We start from the raw sequence: 21,428 nt of genomic DNA on the forward strand, positions 1-21,428 counted from the left end.
GGCCACCTCGGGAGGGAGGGAGGAAGCAGCTCTTCCCATCCCTCTCACTCCTTCATTGAGTGGGTGGCAGGGGGAAGCACCCCCAAAACCTTTGCCCCCTGCTCAGTCCACACGAGTGTCTCACTGAACGAAGTCTGTTAATAGACTGCAATGTAAAGATTTATGTCTTCAAGCCCCCCCCGTACCCCGGTTTCAGGAAGAAATCTCTCAATGTTCGTTTCCAAGCCTGAGATAAATAATGCATGCATTAAAAAACCACACAGTCATGGGGTTCCCTCTGAGTGAGAGGGATCCATTTTTAAGCTCACAGCACTGGCAGTGTTTGCTCATGCGTACATGCCTTCAGCATTAGCTGCCAGCATCTCCCACCCTGAGGCTGGACTCTGGGGAAGACTCCTTATTTCTTAGGAACTCCAAGCCTGCCTTCCAGAGCAGGGGCAGGGCAGGTCATCACAGCAAAGGCCCCAGAGCCAGAAAAGCTGGGGGCCAATGGAATGAGAGCTAACGTCACCAGACATTAGTGGAGAACTGGGTAACTGCAACAGCAGAGGCTTTGGAATAGACAGACAGGACTGAAATCCCAGCTCTGGCACTTCCTAGCTGTGTGGCCTGGGGCAGGTTACTTCAAGTCCTTGAGCCTCAAATTTCCTTATCTGTAAAGAGGGGAGGCAGCAGACCCCAGAGAATGATTGTAAGACAATGTATGCAGCAATTCATGGCACACAGCTACTATTCACGAAGCCTCATGGCAGTAGCTAACATTTACAAAGAGTTTAAAATGGATTCCCGAACCCTTCTTAAAACTTGCCATGCAGCAAGTCAGTATCATCGTCAACAACAATGCAGTTCTCCCTGTCTCCTCCCCAGGACTCTGCGGCCCTGGTTCCAGAGGCCCAACTTCCCTACTCAACACTAGCCTCAGGGGCTTCACTCTCCTCTCCCTTCCACACACCCAGCTTCTCCACTACTGCAGAAGTTAGGAATGCTGGTATCCACCTATGCACGCATCTTTCTTTTCAAGTAGTGGAAGAGAAGAGAACCAACATTTACTGAATGCCTGAATGAATGCCTGGGCACCTTCCAACCACCTGGCCAGGGAGGGGTTGTGCCCATTTAATAGATGCTTAGGGGGCTGGGGTAGGCAGCCAGTAATTGTCCAAATCCCGCCACTAGTAAATCTGTCAACCACCACCCTCATCCAAACAATGTTCGTTCCTAAGAAGATCCCCAAAGCAGGAGGGGTTGGTGGAGACTGCCATACAGAATAGATCTGAGAAGCTTCCAGATCTCACACCTTACTGAGGGAGCTCGCCTGTCAATATGAGATGGCTTCCTGGCAACTGTGAACAGATAACAGAATACAGTGAAGGCCCATGGCTCTAGCAGGAGGAGGTAGTAAGTGTCTCAGGTTATGGATAAAGGGCCCTACCTACCTACCCTCCCCCAAGGAAGCTGCAAACCGTCCACCTGGCCTCATCCCAGCCACAGCAGCCATGGCACTGCTGGCCCCAGAGGGCTCCCTTTGTCAGTTGTGGGTGAAAGGCTGGCACTGTGGCCATTACTCAAAGCTGTCAGAGTCTCTGTGATGTCTGTTGCGAGGCAGTTCATGGGCACTGTCCCAGGGTGGGCTGACCCCACATCTGCACTGAGACACTATGGCAGACACAAAGCTAGGCGGGCCTCTGGAGCCAGCATCACAGAGTCCAATGTGGAGATGCAACCCCTCCCAGCTAAGAAACTCCAGCTTCTTTCAGATGGGAGCTTACTCTGAGCTCCTCCACTTTTTCTTTTTAAAGAAAATGTGATTTTTTTATATCTTATTACAAAACTAATACATGCTCATTTTAAGAAAATACTAAAAATAAGTATATGTTAAAAAAATTTTTTTAATTACCCTTCAATCCTACCCTCAGAAGAGTCTACTGTTAATCTGCCTAGGTTTTTCTTTATGAAAATCTACACATTTCAAATGTATTTCTGCAGAAATGGACTCTTGTGAACCATACTACTATACAGCTTGATTTTAATTTAGGAATGTTCTGAAAAAATTTTCTTGTCCTTTTTAATGGCTACCTAGTATTCCCTGATGTGGTTGAACAATACATTATCTGGATACCTGGTTTTTAAAATGAGTCTCCAATAGGGCCCCTGTGGTTCCAATTGCTGGTAGGTCCATTAATTCTCCCAGTGATAACTATTCAGTAAAATCCCAGAAAACAAGGGCTGAGATATTTAATCTGCATTTTTTTTTTTAAGACGGAATCTCACTCTGTGGCCAGGATGGAGTGCAATGGCACCATCCCGGCTCACTGCAACCTCTGCCTCCCGAGTTCAAGCGTTCAAGCGATTCTCCTGCCTCAGCCTCCTGAGTAGCTGGAACTACAGGCACGTGCCACCACACCCAGCTAATTTTTGTGTGTTTTTTTTAGTAGAGACGGGGTTTCACCATGTTGGCCAAGATGGTCTTGATCTCTTGACCTAGTGATCCACCCGCCTTGGCCTCCCAAGGTGCTGAGATTACAGGCATGAGCCACCGTGCCAGGCCTTAATCCGCATTTTACGGTGCAGAGCCAATAAGATCGCTTGAGGAAGAGGAGGGGGAGGAAGGCTTCAAAGATACAGCTTTGCTGCCTGCAGACAGAGCTAACGCCTTTCACGAACAAGTCTGTTTCTAGAGAAAATGTGCATTGAACATTTGTTCCCAAGGAAAGATGGAGCTGAACAGCTCCACACACCCGGACTTTTATCTTACCAGGTAAAGTCTCCTCTCCTACCCAACCTTCTAGGCCCGGCTTTGCCCAGTTCAAAGGCCGTCTCCTCTGGACACCCTCCCCATCATACTGGTCAGAATGGATTTCTCTGTTCTAAGAGCTCTAACAGCTCAGACAGTGGAGCCAGATAAAATAAGGCGGACTTCAACTCTATCCTTTAGCAGATATGAGTCCTCGGACTAGTCAGCCAGCCTCTCTGGGTTGTGGAAGGATCAAATATGTGACTACAGGTAAAAACAGAGCAGGTGCTCAGTCAACCTTAGCAAACACTACGGATGGATCCCAGGTGTAAACGTTTCTTTCGCCTTTATGCACTGCTTGGCAACCTGTGAGTTCCAGGAACAGAGACTGTGTCTTCTCCATCCTAGCACCTCTAACAGTGCCTGGCACATTTGCTCAGTACATGTCTTCTGGGTAAATTCGTGAACATTTTGGAAAATGTACATGAAGAGGCTGAGAAACAGCATCCACAGGTGCGTCACACCCACTGGTAGCCAGCCACCTCCCAGCGCCATGCCGCCCTCTAAGGCCCAATGAGATGCAGCTAGAACAGTCAGTTGGGACAGGAAGCATCAATGGGGTCATGAGGTGTCCTGCTTGCCCAAAACATGAACCAGTGAACAACGTCAGAATCTTGGATCCGAGGCAGCAGCGGCCGTATGGCAGACAGTGGCTTTCAAAGCTGTTAAGCATCCAAGGCTGAGAGGCTGGTTTTCAGCTTTAGTCTTGTCAGGTAGGAGTGTCCTTTTTGCAAAAGAGTAAAGGAATCTCCCAGGCAAAACTGAAGCATTCCTTATCTTTGAGGGCAAAAGCAACCTGCTGCAAAGAGCCAGAAACTCCCCCGAGGTCTCCTTGGGATGGTCGGAAGGCACAGCGAGGACCGGCCCAGCAGACTCTGCGAAGCAGGGACAGGAGAGCCAAACTCCAGGGCTCCTTCCTCAGTGTGAGAGCAGATGCCAGGGTTGTCGGGTGGAGGATCTGCTAGCAACAGTCACGAGTGGGTACAACAGAGAGTGAAATGAAGATTTTTCCCTGACAGGTCTGGGGGCCAGCTGGCAAGGCCCCACCTGATTCCGTCCCTATCACAGCTCGGCACCTCCGCAGGCAGGCAGGCAGGGCACAGCTATCCTCAGGCTGTATTCCTATCCCCTGCAACACGTCTGCTGGCTTCAGAGCACAGTGTGCTCAAACACAGTGATGTCTGAGTGGGAGGATGATACTGTTTTCAACTGGGTAGCTTTCCCCATGGCAGAGAAATGGAATCAGTTCCACAAACTGAGACCGCCTGTCTCCAGCTTATATCATTCCTTCCAGTATGGGAACTTCTCCATCCACAACATGAAAGAAAGTCACTTCCCCGTTGTACCCCCGCTCCCAAAGAGGGGCTAGGAATCTGGAACCAGGCCCACGCATGAGCGTTCACTTTTCCCTCCTTGAACATTTCCTGCCAGAGCACAAACAAGCCAAGGAACCTGTACTCTACACAAGTGATAAGTGCCCATGGCCTGGCTCAGAAGGTGCGGTCACTTCCAAGAGAGGAGGAAGGGAAGATCTTGCTTGCAGCGTATGTCTAATTGGATTACACACATCACGCCTTATGCCTTCGCTGGCTGGTTGAATCCTCCATTTCTCGGGTTCACAATTTGGAATGAACTCAGTGAAGTTGTCTAAGCATTTCCAGAACCAAGGCACGCTGAGGACTCCCACCAGAGGAGGCAAAGCAGGGTCCTGACTGCGTAAAATGAACGCTTCCTGCACTCCACGGATACGGAGAACGGCTCCGGGCCTCTGATTGCTCCATCTCTTTCGCATCACTCAGGGGGCACCACAGCCCCACGCGCATTGAGCTTCTGGGTTCGGTAATAGCTTTTAGTGTTCACAACAACCCTTGTGATCCCCACTTCAGAGATGGCGAACAGGCTTGGGAGGCGGAGCAGCTCCACCAAGCCGGCAGCAACCAGAGCCCAGACTCAAATTCAGCGTTACCTCCCTCCACCACGGCTGACTGGCTCAAAGACGGATCCTAAGGCACACTCTCTTGGCCATCCTTTCCCCTCACGTAAAATCCATTCAACTGAATTCACCTCATTCACATTCTGGAGTGGATGCAAGAACCTTAGGTGTGGCTTCCAAATACCCTGTGTATTTTGTGACAAGCTACAACCTCCCTCTTTCTTCCCTCCCTCCCACTTAAAAAAAAAAATCAAGTCGATGCTCTATGACATCTCCCCTACTGTTAATTTCCTAGGGAATGCAGACCAAATTGTCAGTGTTGTCAGTGAGTGAGTAGATGAGAGCCCCTCCAATTTCCGGTCCAAAGATCTGGGCCACGATGCAGCAATGGAAAAAGAGGGTTCCAGAAATGGGTGATAGACATATCAGCTCACCGGGTCTTAAATCTGCTTGGGAAAGATAGATACTGCCTTCTGCAAGTTGCTGACCAAGGGTCAAATTTCCCTCCTCGTGCTCAGGAATCTTATCCTTCTCCAAAGCCCCTGCCATTCATTTATCCAAGAAGCATGTACCAGAAACAGGGCTTCAGTAACCAAGTCTTGCCAGGCCCTAGCTAGGAGACCATCTTCTACCTGTCTGCTCTCGGTGGACCCTTGAGGTCCAGCAAGGGAGTGGGCAGGCTTGGCTGGAGAGCCCAGTTCCCTTGATCCATCTTTCCTTCCCCTTTCCAGACACACCACCCTGACCTCGGATCCTGCCTTTTCTTACCATCCTCATGATCAACATGCCACCAGCTACCTCCCTGCCCATGCCAGAGGTATCTGATTTCTCTTTGAGTTGGGCTGAGCCACGACCTCAGACTCTTTCAAATCCATAAGCAAGAAGGTCATTAAACAAGTAGGCAGATGGAGAAACTGAGGCCCAGAGGAAGAAAGTGACTTGCCCAAAGCCCTCCCTCTAAGTCCTAGACCAGGGTGCCAGCTGCGTTTCCTTCCAGAGCAGCAAATCCAGCAGTGCCGTGGGGGTAGCCACTGGTAGCTGCCAAGAGCCTCCTGGGACCCTCCTCTCCTGCCCTTTCCTGCTGGGGCCAGGGTGCCTGTCCTTTTGCTCAGCCCGTGGCTCTGCACCCCCTGCCATCCTTCTCTACACCTGGCTTCCCAGAGGCGGCTCAGCTGCAGGCTCGCTCTCTGCTCTCCTCAAAGAGGAGATAAAGAATGCCCTGACTAGCTTAGGGACCTCCTTCGCTGGAGTGCAGTCAAGCACGGCTCCCCAGCGTGAGCATGCCTCGGCTGTCCGTAATTCCTGCCTTGTGAGGCTCTGTCAGGCACGGCGATTAGACGGCTGCCTGCTTAATGACAGACAGGGCGATGGCTGCGTTCACTCAGAGCTGGAGAAGCAATTACCTTGAAAATGGGGGTCACAGGCCCCACTCGTTGGCTTTAATTGAATTCCAATGTCTGCCTCGAGCTGCCTCGACCTAACTTGTATCTTCCTAAATATTACTTAAAGGAAGTACAGCTAAGCCAAGCAGTGCTTCTCCCCCAGTTTTATGCCTTTCTTAAAACTTAAAAAAAATTATTTTCATAAGAGGATTTTAGTTCCAAAGAGGGAGGCAGAGGTGGAGAGGAGACCCTGCTGTGGTCACTGCAGGGGTAGGAGAACTTTGCCTGGAAACCTCAAGAAGATGGTTAGACAGGAGATGGGGGTGAGGAGCTGGAAGAGGAGAAATTTCAGAAAACAGAATTCACAAGTTATGTCCTATCCCTGCAGCCCCCTGCTACCACTAGCAGCAGAACCACCAAGCTGAGAGCCGGGCACTGAGACAGAGGACACAGGCCACCCTCCAGGGCTGCACCAGGGCCAGGAGCTCTGAGCTGTGAGTCAGCCACCTGGGCCTCTGGCCTGGCTTTGCTCCTCAACATCATAATATTTCCCCTCTCTGTAAAACAAGGGCACTGAGCTAGATCAGTGGTTCTCAACCAGGGGCCATTTTGCCTCCTACAGACATTTGGCAATGTCGAGAGACATTTTGGGGTGTCACGAGTGTGGGGGGTGTGATTGACCTCTGGTGGCTACAGGCCAAGGATGCTGCTGAACATCCCACAACGCACAGGACAGCAAAGAATGATCTAGCCCCAAATTTCAACAGCGTCAAGGTTGACGATCCCTGGGCTAGATGATCTCTGAAGATACTTCAAACGTTAAAATACCATGATTTGCCCTCCTGGGGTGCTGTCTTCCAGCACTGAACACTCCCTCACATTCCAGTTTCGAGACTCCTCTCTGCCCATTCCACACAGTAGGCCAGGATTCAAACCAGGCCAACGCTTGCCTCCCCCACCACCTCCAAGCAGCACTAAGCAGTGTCCCTGTGGGCTCAGCCCAGAAGGACAAACCCACTGGGCTGCCTTCACCAAAGGACTCTGCAGCCATCACGGGTCCTGACGGCGTGATGGAGGGTCCGTGTCCATGTGTCACTCCGGGATTCCAGCCTCCCAGCATTCCTGGTAGGAGTCAGGAGTGCTCAAAGAGATGAGCTGGTGTACCCTCTCCCTTTACAGATATAGGAACTGAGGCCCAAGGAAGAGAAGGGACTTGCCAAAGGTCACGTGGGGGAAGAACCATGACTAAAACATGGACCTCCAGGTTTCTGCCCCAGACGGAAAAGTCAAGAGTCATCATGTTTCCCATCAAGCAGAAGAAAATTCTGGAGACTTTGGTTCCACCTTGAAATAGTGACTTCTCGTAAGAACAGAAAGAGGAAAGAAGATGAACCAGGTTCCCAGAATGTTAGGGTTGAATCAGTCCATTGCTTCCCTACCTAACTACGCTTCAGAATGAACTGGAAATCGTTCCAGACTCCCAGTCCTATTCCCAGACCTATGGAAAAGACTACGAATCTGTACTGTCCAGAAGCTCCTCCATGGACGGGGAAACAAGTGATCCCACCCACTCCCTTCCTTTTAGAGATGTAAGGTGGACAGGTACACCCCAAGGTAAGAGCTTTGCCCAAAGTCACACTGCAAAGACTCTTCTTCCTCAGGGGCTTATCTTAAATATGCTAGCCTCACACCAAAGCAGCAAGCAGGAGGCAGATGCCACTTGAACCTAAGAAATCCATTAAACATACAAGCCAGGTAGACCCAGCTTCCCCTTCCACAAAGGGGCCAGTCCAGAAGTGGGCCTCACAGAGCACTCTTGGGTACATTTTCCTATGTAAGGGGGAGACGGGACTTCTAGAAGGTCAGGAAGACCAGTGTAGGCTCCCCAGCTGGAGTTCACAAGCCTACATCACGAGTGCTCGGCCAGGCATCTCCGCGCATGGGACAGCAAGACGCAAACTCAAATTTCACAGCACGATGCACATCAACAGTACAGCAGAGACTGTTCTGATCCCAGGCGGCCAAAGAAGGGCAGACTTCTGCCAGGGAGGAGGCAGACAGGCCCCGGGGGAAGTGTGAGAAAGTGGCCAGGCACTGGCCAGTCGGCCTGGCGTTGAGAGTGACCCTAGGTCTACCAAAAGCCAGGGGAAGATGAGGCAGATGGCTGAAGTGCTGGATTCGAGGCATGTCTGGCTCCCCTTTAGTTTGAGGACTAGGAGGCAACTGGGGAGCCAATGGGGAAGCAGCCCCACATGGGTCCAAGCCCTTGGGATGCTTGCAGAAGCCGGAGCCCTGGGGCCGCCATTCTTTGAGGCCAGCTAAGGTCAGGGTCAATCTCTGGTTATGGTAAATGAGAGGAATAAAAGGGCTATACACACGGTAAGAGGCAGATTGGGGAGTCCACGTACCCCGATGATGGCGTTCAGCTCCGTCATGGTGACCTGCTTGGCGCGTTCCACTGCCTGCGCCACCTGCTGCTGGTGCTGGAGGAAAGAGGGCACGTGTTAGGTGCAGCCACCCTCCTGGAGAGAGGAGGTGACAGGCTGCGCAGCACTGGCAGGGCCTCTCAGGGAGGCTCAGAGCAGACAGAGGAGCCCCCACTGAACACAGGGCACAAGGAGGCGGGCGGGTGACAGGTGATTTCACCTTCTCTCTTAGACCTTTTTCAATAAGCATGTATTACTTTTGCAATTGAAACTTCCTTTTAAGTTCTAAAATAAAGATGGATGCCAAAAGATGGCTATTAGTCAACCACGCGCACAAAAATTTTTCCATGCAATTTGCATATGAGCTGGATATCAGATGATGTATTACAGAATGATTACTAATTTCCTAAACACAGTAAGAGTACTGCAATCATGAAGGAGGGTATCCCTATTTTTAGGAGACGCAGTTATAGTAGCTAGTGGTGAATTGTCAGGATATCTGCAATTTACACTCAAAGGATTTGGGGGAAAAGTGTGTCTACATACACCTTATCCATATCTGTCTAAGTAGAGAGAAAACAAAGTATGTTTCCAGATAAACAGATAAAGAAAGAAAAAGTAGCAAAACAAACCCTAATGTATATGGACTTTGGGTGATGATGTGTCAATGTAGATTCATCAGCTGCAGTAAATGTACCCCTCTGGTGAAGATGCTGATAGTCAGGGAGGATATGGGAAATCTCTGTGAACCTAAAACTGCTCTTAAAAAAATAAAGTTTTTAAAAAAAAAAAGTTGTTGCATTAATTCCCTTTCGCTTTGAGGTAGTACCAACCACATACACAGCTGTCTCCCCTACTGGGCCGCAAGCTCCGAGGCCATTGATTCTTATATATTAATTCAGTCATTTATTGGTCACCACTCTGTGTCCAAGACCCAGGAGTCTGTGAGGGAGCTGACATGGTCCCAGCCACTGAGGGCGAGTAGAGGGCAGGGCCTGCCCTGGCTGGAGTGAAATCAGGGGACAGAAAGAGACCCCGCTAAAGTCAGCCTAGCTGTCTAGTCGACACCAGGGAGCTTCTTTGGAGACATTTCTCTCAGATCACCCACTGATCCAGCTGCTGCCCCAAATGGAGGTCCCTTGGAAGGTGTGCTTAGGTGACATGACCATCTGGTTATGCTCTCGGCAAGGGCACTCTGTAGCAGGGACTGAGGTCCCCTTTGGGCTGGGGATGCTAGTTTGGATGGGAAAGAGGCACCCACTGCCCACTGCTGGTTAGGTCGCATGCCAGAACCCCCACCTCTGGACTCAGGCAACGGCAGAGAAAACAATTCTACCAGAAGAAGGAGCAAACTGTCCCTCTGATGTGGCCCCCTGCCCCCAGACTGGCCAGAGAAGGATCTGGAAATCTCCAGGTTGTCAGCTCAGTCAGTATGAATGGACAGGGGCTGGGGCTGGGGCTCAAGCTCCAGTGAGACCCCACCAGCCACTGGGCTGATTTGGAAAGAAAAGGAAGAAATAATAAAAGAAGGTCTTACCTCCTGTGACAGGAAAGGCATGATCTGTGCTAAAATTGTGTTCAGTCTCTTCGCAATCTCTGTCTGCAAAGGGAAGGAGACCACATGAAGGTGAGGCAAATAAATCGAGTCACCGAAATGTCACAGACAAGTGGAAATCCAAAATCCCTCCAAACCACAGCCCCTCTCCACTGGGCTCCACGCTTTCTGGCCTCAGTCCACCTCCAGCCAGGAGGTTCTAGCTGAATCCATAGCATGAAAAAATCTCTTTCAACTCCCTTGCAGCCAGGCTGCCTACATTTTGGGGAGCTCCAATTTCCATCAGAGGTGGTCTACATGTTTGGTTCAGAATACAGTTTGCAACCTCTGGATGGAATCCCTAATTAAAGCAAAATGAAATAAAAATCACCCCCAAAACCCAGCAAAATCCATTGTAAGAGTGAAACACAGGTTAGTAAGGGAGGAACTTTGCTTTGCCTGCTGGTGCCCCGTACCAACAGGATGGGAGCTCTCAAACAAATGAGACAGAGCTGGTAAGTGGCCCCTATGTGGCAAAGGGTTCCCTGGGGCTAGCCTCTCCCTCATCAAGACTAATCACTCCCCCATTATATTTGCTACCAGCTTGAAATCCTATCATTAAGCCTCTTTCTTTCTTTCTTTTTTTTATTTTCCTTTGAGATGGGGCCTCATTGTCATCCAGGTTGGTGTGCAGTGGTGCAATTTTTGGCTCACTCAGCCTCGACTTCCTGGGCTCACGATTCTCCTGCCTCAGCCTCCCAAGTATCTGGGACTACAGGTGCACCGCCATGCCCGGCTAATTTTTGTATTTTTGTAGAGACTGAGTTTCACCACATTGCCCAGGCTGGTTTCGAACTCTTGGGCTCAAGCGATCTGCTCACCTTAGCCTCCCAAAGTGCTGGGACTACAGGCATGAGCCACCACACCCAGCCAACACTTCATTTTTTGGGATATAGCAATGCCTTGTCTAAGAAGCTGCTCAGACCGTAATTCATTAGATCCCTAATCCCTCACAGAAGCCAACCTTAGAAAGGTGGAGCAATTCTCTGCCTCATCTCCCAACATCCCAGAAAAGACTGCATTTAGAAAATCAACAGTTTCCAGCAGCATCCTATGCAAAGTTTAGATCTCAGATCAAGAGTGGTGCTAAAGGGTTAACTGAGTCCAGACAGAAAGGCCTAGAACCACCGACAGCCGACTGCAGAATTGCTTTTCTTATCTCATTCTGAATCTGAGCCTGCCAGGACTGAGGTCCCAAAGCTGGCTTCAAAGCTTTCATCAGCACATAGCAATCTTTCAGAGACAAAACCATGACAACAGCCTTTAAAAATCTGTGATCATCTGCATGTCAAATGATTCTGGATGAGAAATCCTTGCACACTTAAAATAAAAACAATGCCATCCGAAGGCATACAAATAGACCCTAGACTTCAGAAGAATTCCTGGGGCTAACACCCTCCAACCCCTCCACCCTTGGCCACTAAAGAGGACGCCTCTGGTTTGTGGACAGGCAAGCCATCAACTAAAGAGCCTTATGGGCTTTGTAGGCCTGCGTCCTGGGCTGCCGGCCACAGCGGCAGGGATCACCAGCCTACAGAGCCTGTCCGCTACAGTGGGGGGTCCTGGCAGGGAGAGGACGAGGGATCACTGCTGTCAGCTTTCTGCCTGGAACACTCTAGCTCCTCAGGAACAGAGTCAGTGTTTCCCAGCCGGCACCACTGTTGGCATTTGGGGAGAGATAATTCATGCTGTGAAGGGCTGTCACTCATATCCCAGGCCAACTGTGTCAACAAGGGCCCCCACTTCCAAACTGCCCAGCTCAGACCCACTGGGACTCCACATTCACACACGTGTGGGGCACTCTAGCCAGGACACCATACATCAGGGGTTCTCAAACACCATGCTATTGACATATGGGGTCAGATAATTCACTGATGTGTGAAGCCATTCTGCACACTGCAGGGCCTTTAGCAGCATCCCTGGCTTCTCCACCCATCACTCACTAAACACCCATCATTCATCCTCTAAGGAACCCAGGAGGATTACTAAACAATCATTATATAAATTATCTATCTAGTTAAGTGGGAAGAGCTCTCCCAAACAGAGTCCTTCCTCACTCTGCTTATTTTTTCCTCGCCTAAATCGACAGGTAGTAGAAATGGGGAATGAAGTGTAAAGGTCCAGGTTGGATAGGGCAGGAGTTCTGGAAACAAGCATAGGCTGCATCTCCCTCCAAACCTGCACAGAGTGACAGGTGCGCTCACCTGTGCGTTCATGCGCCAAATAAGAATCAAAAGATAGGTTAGAAACAAAACTAGACAAAAGAAACCAATCTTACAGTTTAGGAGGCTCACAGGTCCAAGGCCTGTTATTTTAAACAAAGATAGAGCAGTGCCCGGCACACAGTAGGTGCTTCATAAATGTCTGGCCCAAAGAATAACATCACCGGCACCCCTGCATTTATTGAGACTTCACATTGCAGTGGCCCCTGGCTGCAGATCTGGGCCTGCCCCAGCGTGGGCAGCATCTGTGGGAGGGGTTGTGGTGGATGGAGTGTTGACATACAACTGGCTGGTAGGTGGCCAGTGGCCTGAGCCCTTCACCAACGGGGTGGGGTGGCACCTGCAAGCCAGGCCAACTGCAAGTGACCTAGATGGGTCTCTGGCCACTGGCCCTCCTCATGGCCAGAAAGGCAGGGGGCAAGCTCAGAACATCCTCAGTCACTCTGGCCTCCTCGACAGCTATCTCTCACAGTCGCAGTGGGGGAAGCGGGCAGAGTGATTATAAAAGGGTTCTGGCTGTGGCCTCCTTCCACTGGCAAACAGTCAAGGGTCAGGGTCTTGCGAGCTGACAAAAAAAAAAAAAAGAAAAGCAGCTGACCTTCCCCTTCCCCACCCTTCAGCAAACACGTGGCCAAAGGCTTCCCACAGACAGGATCTTCCCACAGGGCTGGTCTGGAGCACAGCCCACTCTGGTTATGAGGACAAGGGATCTCCTAGGCTTTATGTAGCCATCCCGGCCACCAGGTGACCACAGCTGGGTGGCTCAGGGCAAGTTCCCTCTCATTCTCACCTTCCACCCTCCTAAAGTAGTTCCTGCCTCCCAACACCACAAACAAGCATCAACTGAGGGTCATCGCAACAACGCCACACAGATACAGAACCTTCCAGAAGCCTGGGGTAGTGGCGTTCAGGCTGTCTTTCCTGAGGCCCACGTTCCATGAAGAGAGGCCTCTCTGCCTTTGGCATATCACAAGGCAGAACTGTGTAGGGTTGAGGCAGGCAGAGGGGAGGGGCTGGGTTTCCGTCGGGAGAACCTCCTGGTCCAAGGTAAAAGTTCTCCCAACCGAAACCCAGCTCCTTCCCTGGGAAAGGGGTATGGAGCAAGCACTTCCCATCTCTCCCAGCTGTCACTGTGCCATCATTGCTAGTACCCTCTTGCAGAGGGTCTCCCCACAAAGTGGAAGCAGGGACCGGGCCTTCCCTCATCTCTACACAGGCTGTCCAACCCTGAGGATGGGCTCTGTGCACTCTGCAGTGTTGAAGCATGAACAGGAAAGATTTTCACTCAATATTTTTAAGAAATGTTTACTTTTTGGAAGGTGGCGCTTGGGGGAGGGGAAGTTCCTGGAAATGGAAAGTTGGCATAACAGAAACGCTCCTAACAGTAATGACCGCTGACATCCGCCCACCCAACTCACCACGTGTGCATCCGCAATAATCCCACAGAGAAGGCGCTTAACACCTCCATTTCTCAGACGGGGAAACTGATGCCCAGCCATGAAGTGACTTCACTAAATGACTTCCTACCAAGAAGCCAAATTCTGACATTTCCAGAGAGCTTAGAGAAATATTTTTGAAAGAAAAACCACCATTAGGGTTAATAATTGACAGCACTTCTGATTAGAACAGCTGTTAAAACAGCACTGGCTCCAACTCAAACAAGCTCTGAACATCAGTTCCAAAAAAGGAAAAAAAAAAATCAAGACATGTGACCTCAACAATTGGGACAGGTCACAAATCACAAACTGGAACTCAATCATACGCTGGAAAGTTGCTCCTTTTGATAACTCAGCGCAATCTGTTGTTATCAATAAGGCGGCTGCAGCTCCCAGAGGCCAACCTCCATCCTTCCCTCCATTTCGGTCTCGCAAAGCCACTGCTTTTGAGCCAGGTCTTCAGAAGCGAACCTGAGAGGTGGTGGGAGGTGGGAAGACGGCTCCCTTTGGAAAGCACTTTGGAAAAGGTGTTCGGGGAGGCTGGTGCCGCCTTTGAAAGCTTCTTTTCAAGTATGGTTCAAAGCAGGCGGCTTTGTTGGTGGAAAAACATCGTGCCTGAGAAGGAACTAATCTACTAGATACAGACAGAGAAGCAGTTCAGAGAAGCGGGCACAGAGGTCCCGCTACATTCAGAATCTGCACTACCAACTGGGCGCTGGGAGTAACATCTGCCCTGCAACTCTGTGGAGATTGTTAGGCAAATAAATGACAGAACACAAGATAGTGGGGGGCAAGTGTAATTTCCCAAAGAGCAATCTGTTCCGTGCGCCTTAGTAGCTCCCATTTGCATGATCATCTCCTCATTAAAGCAGGACCTCTGAACGTCTTGCTGTAAACCGAGGCTGCTTGAGCATTCTGAAAGTCGATTTCTCCAATCACACTTCACCCTTGCCGCTACTTCAGGTCATCCTTGGCCCTTGGCCCTTGACCCAAGATACTAACTTAAGGGAGATGGAGCCTGCTCTTGATCCGCACCCCCCAGCAAGCTCCTGCTCCTGGGCTTTCAGCACCCAGCCGGACCTTGCCTTTATTTTTGATTTAGGTGACTGTGTTCAACACAGTCTAAACATGTTAGATGTTAGTCTAAACATCTGTTAGCTTTAAACTGCCCTGTCGTGTGTACCTGTGGACTCTGAATGCACAATTCCTTTTAACCTCAGCCAAACGAAGACAAAAGAAAACTGCCCCTTTCAAGAGCATGTTCTGCTCCAATGTTATGCAGAAATGACCTGGTTTTACCTCTAACTCTGCCTCCATCTAGCTGTGTGACTCTGGGCAAATCACTTCCCTTCTCTGGGCATTAATTTTGTTGTCTGCAAAATGAAGGAATGAACTAGATCACTTGTAAGATCCAGGAGCCCTCATTTAGAATTTTAGAACCCTAAATATTCCCAAATTGCTGTGCAGCATATCATCTCCTCCATAAAGATCTGTAAAACACAGCACCACATGAATTTACAAAGGAGCAGTGGACAAGAGCCAAAGCACCTTGAGATGTGGATGGATGCTGGCCGGTGGCTGGGCGGCTGACCAGGGCCAGGGGCCAAGGACCAGTCTTCAGAGCATGAGCCATCCAAATTTGTCCATCAGCAAAACTGCGCTTCACTGTGGAGGGAAGAGCCTCTAGGCAAGAACAATGATGTCATATTTCTAAGTGGCAAGCCCCTACTGTGCAGTTTCTGTGACTCACAAGGGAAGACTGGTTGGTGGGCTGAGACAGCCAGGCCAGGGTTCTCCAAGTTGTTGCATTCAGTGGGAAGTAATTCCACGTCTGTTAGACAGGCAAGCGGCCATCCGACGCTATGAGGTTTCTAGCTATTTGTGAAATGAGGATTTCTTCCTCGGAAAATCAGGGCAGTGTCTTGCAAAGAGCATGGTACTGTGAGTCTGGAGACCGCACCGGTCTGCGGATGTGTGTAAAAGATGAGATGAGGAAGAGACCTGCCCATTTTGACAGGTGAATTACATTGCAAAGCCATGGCGAGGTGACGATTTTCATCCCAGCAGGTCTCTCGGCCTCAGGTTACTCCTCTAGAAAACGTGTGTGTTTGGGGGGTGTCGTTTCATTCAGCTCTGGGGTTCTTAAATTTTAATCCAGTTTCACCTGGTTCTCTGACTGAGTTGTAGGGGTCTGAAGAAGAGTCTGCTTCATCTTGAATTAAATCCCAGGGCTATAGACAGAGGCTGGGGTGGGAGGCTGTGAAGAAAGACATGGCCCCGGCCCCAACCTTCCCAGCAGCCTCCCAGCAGCCAGGCGCCACAATCACCCAGATTCAGAACACCACGTCTGGGCAATTTTAACTTAAAATATCCCACTGCATTTCCTAGGCCATTCTAAATGGATAGCCCCTCAATGATTTGACTGAAAGATGATATTCTTTGCCAGGTAGTTTCTCCTTAGGCCGAACTCAGAGAACACTGAAATAAAGCAAGTGGGTGTTCTAGAAGCAGAGGAAGGGAAGTCCATGGGGGGCGGGGGGGCGCCGGAGGATAGCCAACAAAAGCTGGGGGGGCTGCTCCCAGGCCCCGTTCCATCCACGCCATGGGCTCTGGGGGGAAGCAGTGCTACAACGTAAGAAGGGGAGCACGGTCAGCAAATGATCCATGCAGCAGCCCTGGGAAATGTAGCCCCTCCTGCTACTGGAGGGGCTGCTGAGGTTCACATCACAGATCACTCAATGATAGGTGAGCCTTCTTAAAGGCCCTTTTAGCACTGACATATTGATCAAATTATATATAACTACAACGCCATTAAATATTTACGCTGTCCAAGGAAGCCTGCTGAATTCTTTATGCTGGGAGGACTTGGTACAAGAAAGGCCCAGCCCCCTCAGTATGACCCTGAGGATCTGTCTCCTGGGGGAGGGAAGGAGATGCTGGCCTGCGCCTGCCTGTGAGGACACTCTGGGCACCAGCCCCTGTGCCCTTCACAGGTGGGTGAGGATGACAGAGAGGACTCAAGGCAGGGAAGAGAAACACACTGACCCTTCCCCAGCTAGAGCCAACCAACAGCAAGGGACTTTGGGGTTGCTGGGGTTGGGACGACCCTTCTGCGCACTTCCCTGAAAGGAATCCCACCTCCCCTTTTCTTCCAGGGGTCTACAGTGGAAGGGAGTCGGGGATGGTGAAGCCGAGTAAGCATGCATCCAGGTGACCTGAGCCTGGAAAGAGGTGGCAACGTACAGTCTAGAGCCCTGCATTCCTAGCCCAGATCAGCCCTGCACTTGGGCCTCAGTTTCCACCGAATAAAGAAGGCATATCTGAATCCAGCATAATACTCGGAGCTCTCAAAAATGAATTAGGTCCTGTGTGAGTGCCCTGCCCTTGGGAGCATTCCATGGAGACCCAGCACAGACTTGGAGGGAGACACCACAGGGCCCAGATGACAGCTCAACTCCCTCCTAGCTTTAGGACTCTAAGAGTTTCATTCCTCAGACTCTGAGTTTCCAACTACTGGGCTTCCTGTTAACAAGATCCAATAATCTTTAAATATTTGTTCACTTTAATTTCTTGGTTCCCAAACACACTAAACTCTGCCTGCCTCCCACCCCTACTTGTGGAGGGAGATGGCTCTCAAAGAGCTTGCTTGCACAGACAGAACAGGGAGTGCTTTTTCAGATTACACCTTCCCCCAGCACTGCCCATTCATCCCAGGCACCACCACCCCAATCCTTCCCTCTCTCTTTCCCTCCCTCCCTCCCCTCAGATAACCCCCGCCCCCTCCCCCACCTTCCCAGACTCCATTGGCTAACTCCTGCCAGGAGGAAAAATTCTCAATTCATCCCAGTGGGGTTGCCATGGCAACCCCCAGCCACCTAATCCCCCTTGGAACATTATGCAAATCTCCCCTCGCCCCTCAACAGGCTGTAAAAGTCACATTACCCTTGCAGAGACAGCTCATTAAATTTGGGGGGTCTCCCCCCATTGGGTCAGCACTACAAATGAAATGCTGGCTAGGACTTTTTAAGGGCACGGACTCTTGGGGAAACCCAAGGGGCAATTCTCTCTACCTGCCATCTTCTTCCCAACCAAAGAACATAGCTCTTCTGTAAATTAAAATCAAAAGGGTTACAGGGTCTTCTTTCTCCAAATAAGGAAGGCAGGAGTGATGGCATTTCTTAGGCTATGAAAATAAACAGTCATTTAGAAACTTATTTTATATGAGCTGCTTCTTCTCAAACTGACCTCCTCCCAAGCCACACCATTTGATCTCTCATTTTACAGATGAGGCAAATGAGGCCCAGAGAGGGCAAGAAGCTGTCCCGTGTCACAAAGCAAGACCAAGTGGTAAGCAAATCTCCCCAGGTTAGAGCCAGACTCCTTCCTTCTCTATGAAGGCCTCTCAACCAATAGTAATTGTTTCCCCAAGGGATTCTGGCAATGTCTAGAGACATTTTTGGACGTCACAATGGGGCAGTGATACCGACAACTAGTGGGTAGAGATTAGACATGCTGTCAAACATCCTAAACACAGAGGACAACCTCACCACAAAAAATTATCTAGCCCCAAATGTCAACAGCACCCAAGCTGAGAATCCCTGATCCACATGTGGCTGACGCTCATGTTTTACTGAATTCTTAAAGGTTACATCTGGTTTCTTCCCAGCACTGGAATCAACGCCTGTAGTACGGTGGTCTGGGAGTGGATATGTGGGAAGACCACAAAAGACTTCATCTTGGTATGGCCTATGGATAAAGATCACTGAGGTCCACGAGGGAAGCAGGCCTGGTTTCCAGCTCTGAACTGGCCGCTGGTCTGCTATGCAAGAATAAGCAACTTACTTAACCTCTCTCTGTTTTCTTTTTGAGACTGATTTTCCCTTTCGTTGCCCAGGCTGGAGTACAATGGTGCGATCTCGGCTCACCACCACCTCTACTCCTCCCAGGTTCAAGTGATTCTCCTGCTTCAGCCTCCTAAGTAGCTGGGATTACAGGCACGAGCCACCTGGCCTGACTAATTTTGTATTTTTAGTAGAGATGGGGTTTCTCCATGTTGGTCAGGCTGGTCTCGAACTCCCGACCTCACGTGATTCACTCGCCTCGGCCTCCCAAAGTGCTGGTATTATAGGCATGAGCCACCGTGCCCGGCCATACTTAACCTTTTAACATCAGTGCTGCTATCTGATGAGTGGCATGCACAGTGCCTATGCTGCAGGACTGTAGAGACAGCAAGTCACATGTGGCAAAGGGCTCTAGGAAATCTTACAACATATGCAACACCAAGGATCTTGTTCTCCACGTCTCAGGCCTTGACAATCTGAGGACTCTGTCCCCTTGTGACACTACCTTGCTTCGGCCTTTCCATGTGCAAGATATTGTGCTAAGCAGGCTATATGCATCCGTCATGGCACTCCCTATAACTGTAACTATACAATTTATGAAGCCACCAGCCACCTGTGGCTAGCCAGCTTTAATTAAAATTAAATTTCAAACTCGGTTCCTCAGTCACAGTAGCCATGTTTCAAGTGCTTAAGAGCCACACGTGGCTGGTGGCTGCCTTACTGAAGAGTACAGACATACAGCATTTCCATCACTGCAGAAAGTTCCACTGAGCAGCACTGCCCCAACAGGCACGTGTTATTATGATCTCTACTGCAAACTGAAGATGACAGAGGTCAAACAGTCTGCTCAGAGTCACACGCCAATAGGAACTGACCTAGGACTCTGACCCAAGGTGTCTGACTCCAAAGCCAACCTCTAAGTCATGAAGACAAATCTCCCAGCTCCTGGTGCTCTACACCTAACTCTCCAGGATCCCCGGCAAGAATCTATCATCTTCTGAGGGAGGAACAGAATCTGCTGTCCAATAAAAACTGGCTTATCGGGAACCCGCCCCGTCCATCACCCGGTAGGCCTGGAAAATGCCCAATGGGCATTCAACCTCTTGGGAGTTTAAGAAGGGGGTCTGGGCAAATGGATAGCGAGGAAGAGGTGGGTAGGGGTCTCTTGAGAAGTAAGGTAAAAAACCAGGTAAGAGAATAGTGAGAAAACCCAAAAGGCTAAGAGGAAGGAGAATCTAGACACTTCTCAAGTTCCTGCAGGCTGGTCCTGTGGGAGCCACACACAAGGACGGGGTGACATGGAGGCCAACCCCAGGCCAACAGTGGAAGGACCCTGCAGGGGAGGGGCAGGTCTCTAGGGCTCTAAACCAGGCTGCTTTTCCCCCATTTCAAGCCTGGCTTCATGTCTCTGGGATGAAATAAGAGATTTCCCCATGTTTCTGGGATGAAGTAGGAGATCCCAAGGATTAAAAGGTCGGAGACAGGGATTGTATCATCAATCTCAATTCTTCCAGTCTTTCCCCAGGACTTCCGCTGTTAGGCAAAGCAAAGTAAGAACTGGACTTGAGCTTTCTTCACTGGAGAGGGAGATCGAAGGAGGGGGCCTCCTTCTAGGAAAAGCAGGTAAGGGTTTAAGGATGAGTTAAAGACCTATTGAACAATCAATCAGGGCCAACAGCCTCACTTCCTCTATCTCCCCATGCTCCTCCTTCCTCCATCCCACCCGACCAGTTAGATCCTCCCTCCAGACCATCTGGCATCACCTGCTGCTTCTGAGCCCTCTGAGTCTCCTACTTCTTCTTGGACAGAGGCCAGGAAGGTTGATAGAAGTTCTTGTGCCCCACCCCTACCTGGGAGCTAGAATGGGCTCCCATCCCTTGTTCACTAGTCCCCACCAAACTGGCTTCCTCTCTTCGTTTTCCCCAGCAGAAATCACCACTGGCTCACAAAGCATCACCGGTTCCAAAGCATGCCCCTGCCAGTATTATCAGAATAGTCAGTTTCAGATCCAAAGTCAGGAAAGACCTGTCGAGGCCTAGACCAAGGGAAAGATCTGGAAAGTGGGTGGAAGGCCGCCTCTGCCAACCTTTTGGTCATGTAGCAGCTGACTGGGCGGTGTAGAAGTCTAAATCTCCAGTCTTCATGGCTGACCAGGAAGGGAGGAGAGCCCTGCCCTGTACCCAAATTGCATTTGGTATTCAGTGCTAAAACAATAGTGGGAAGAGCTCTTCTGCATTTGAGTCTCCATTTGAGGGAAAGTTCAGCCTTCCAGTGCAAACGACAAAGAAATTTCTATCGGCCTGCTACAGTTTTCATTCAAAATTCACAAACCAAAAAAGGCAGAGAGCTGTGAACAACAGTCAAAGATTTAAAAGGCGAATGAGATAAGGCCATGACACTCGGAAGTCCAGGCCCAAACAGCCAAGGCATGGCAAGCTGAGTTTACCCATTTGCCTATTCAGCACCTGTCTCTTCCCCAGGTCCGCTTCTTCCCACCCCCACCCTGCCTTCTTCCCCTTCTGCACTTAAAACTGTCCATAGTGTGAGATGAAAAGAAAAAGATGCCTAAGATACATTAAAGACACTTTTAAATAAAGGTTCATGACACCTTTACAACTACAGTCACAACGTCTGCAGCCTACAGGCCTCTGTCAGAAAACTAAGAAAGTCTCTGTTCTTCCCAAAGAGTCCATACCACTATTCAGGGTCAGAGAGTACGTGAGCTGGATGGAATATTACCTTCCCTCCTCGAGTCCCCACAGAATGCACTGTAGATCCAGTATGGGCCAAGCACTGCTCAGGG

The 21,428-nt window shown here is 50.1% G+C and overlaps 1 protein-coding gene across 13 annotated transcripts in view; it reads right to left on the reverse strand.

The window, feature by feature from the left end:
* Positions 1 to 21,428, reverse strand: part of TLE3 (TLE family member 3, transcriptional corepressor) — a 48,752-nt gene that overhangs the window by 17,726 nt on the left and 9,598 nt on the right. For 8 of the 13 annotated variants that reach the window (XM_012451329.2, XM_012451326.2, XM_012451324.2 and 5 more), the window contains 2 exons: positions 10,070 to 10,132; positions 8,515 to 8,589 (listed from right to left, as the gene is read on the reverse strand). In XM_012451329.2, coding sequence (XP_012306752.1) covers positions 8,515 to 8,589; positions 10,070 to 10,132 — 138 coding nt within the window. Of the gene's footprint in view, positions 1 to 8,484; positions 8,590 to 10,069; positions 10,133 to 21,428 lie in introns of all 13 variants that reach the window. The other 5 variants (XM_012451317.2, XM_012451320.2, XM_012451318.2 and 2 more) reach the window with 1 other exon arrangement.

Source organism: Aotus nancymaae, unplaced genomic scaffold (assembly GCF_030222135.1).
Source record: "Aotus nancymaae isolate 86718 unplaced genomic scaffold, 86718_ANA_hifiasm-v0.15.2.pri h1tg000003l, whole genome shotgun sequence".
NCBI classification, from domain to species: Eukaryota; Metazoa; Chordata; class Mammalia; order Primates; family Aotidae; genus Aotus; species Aotus nancymaae.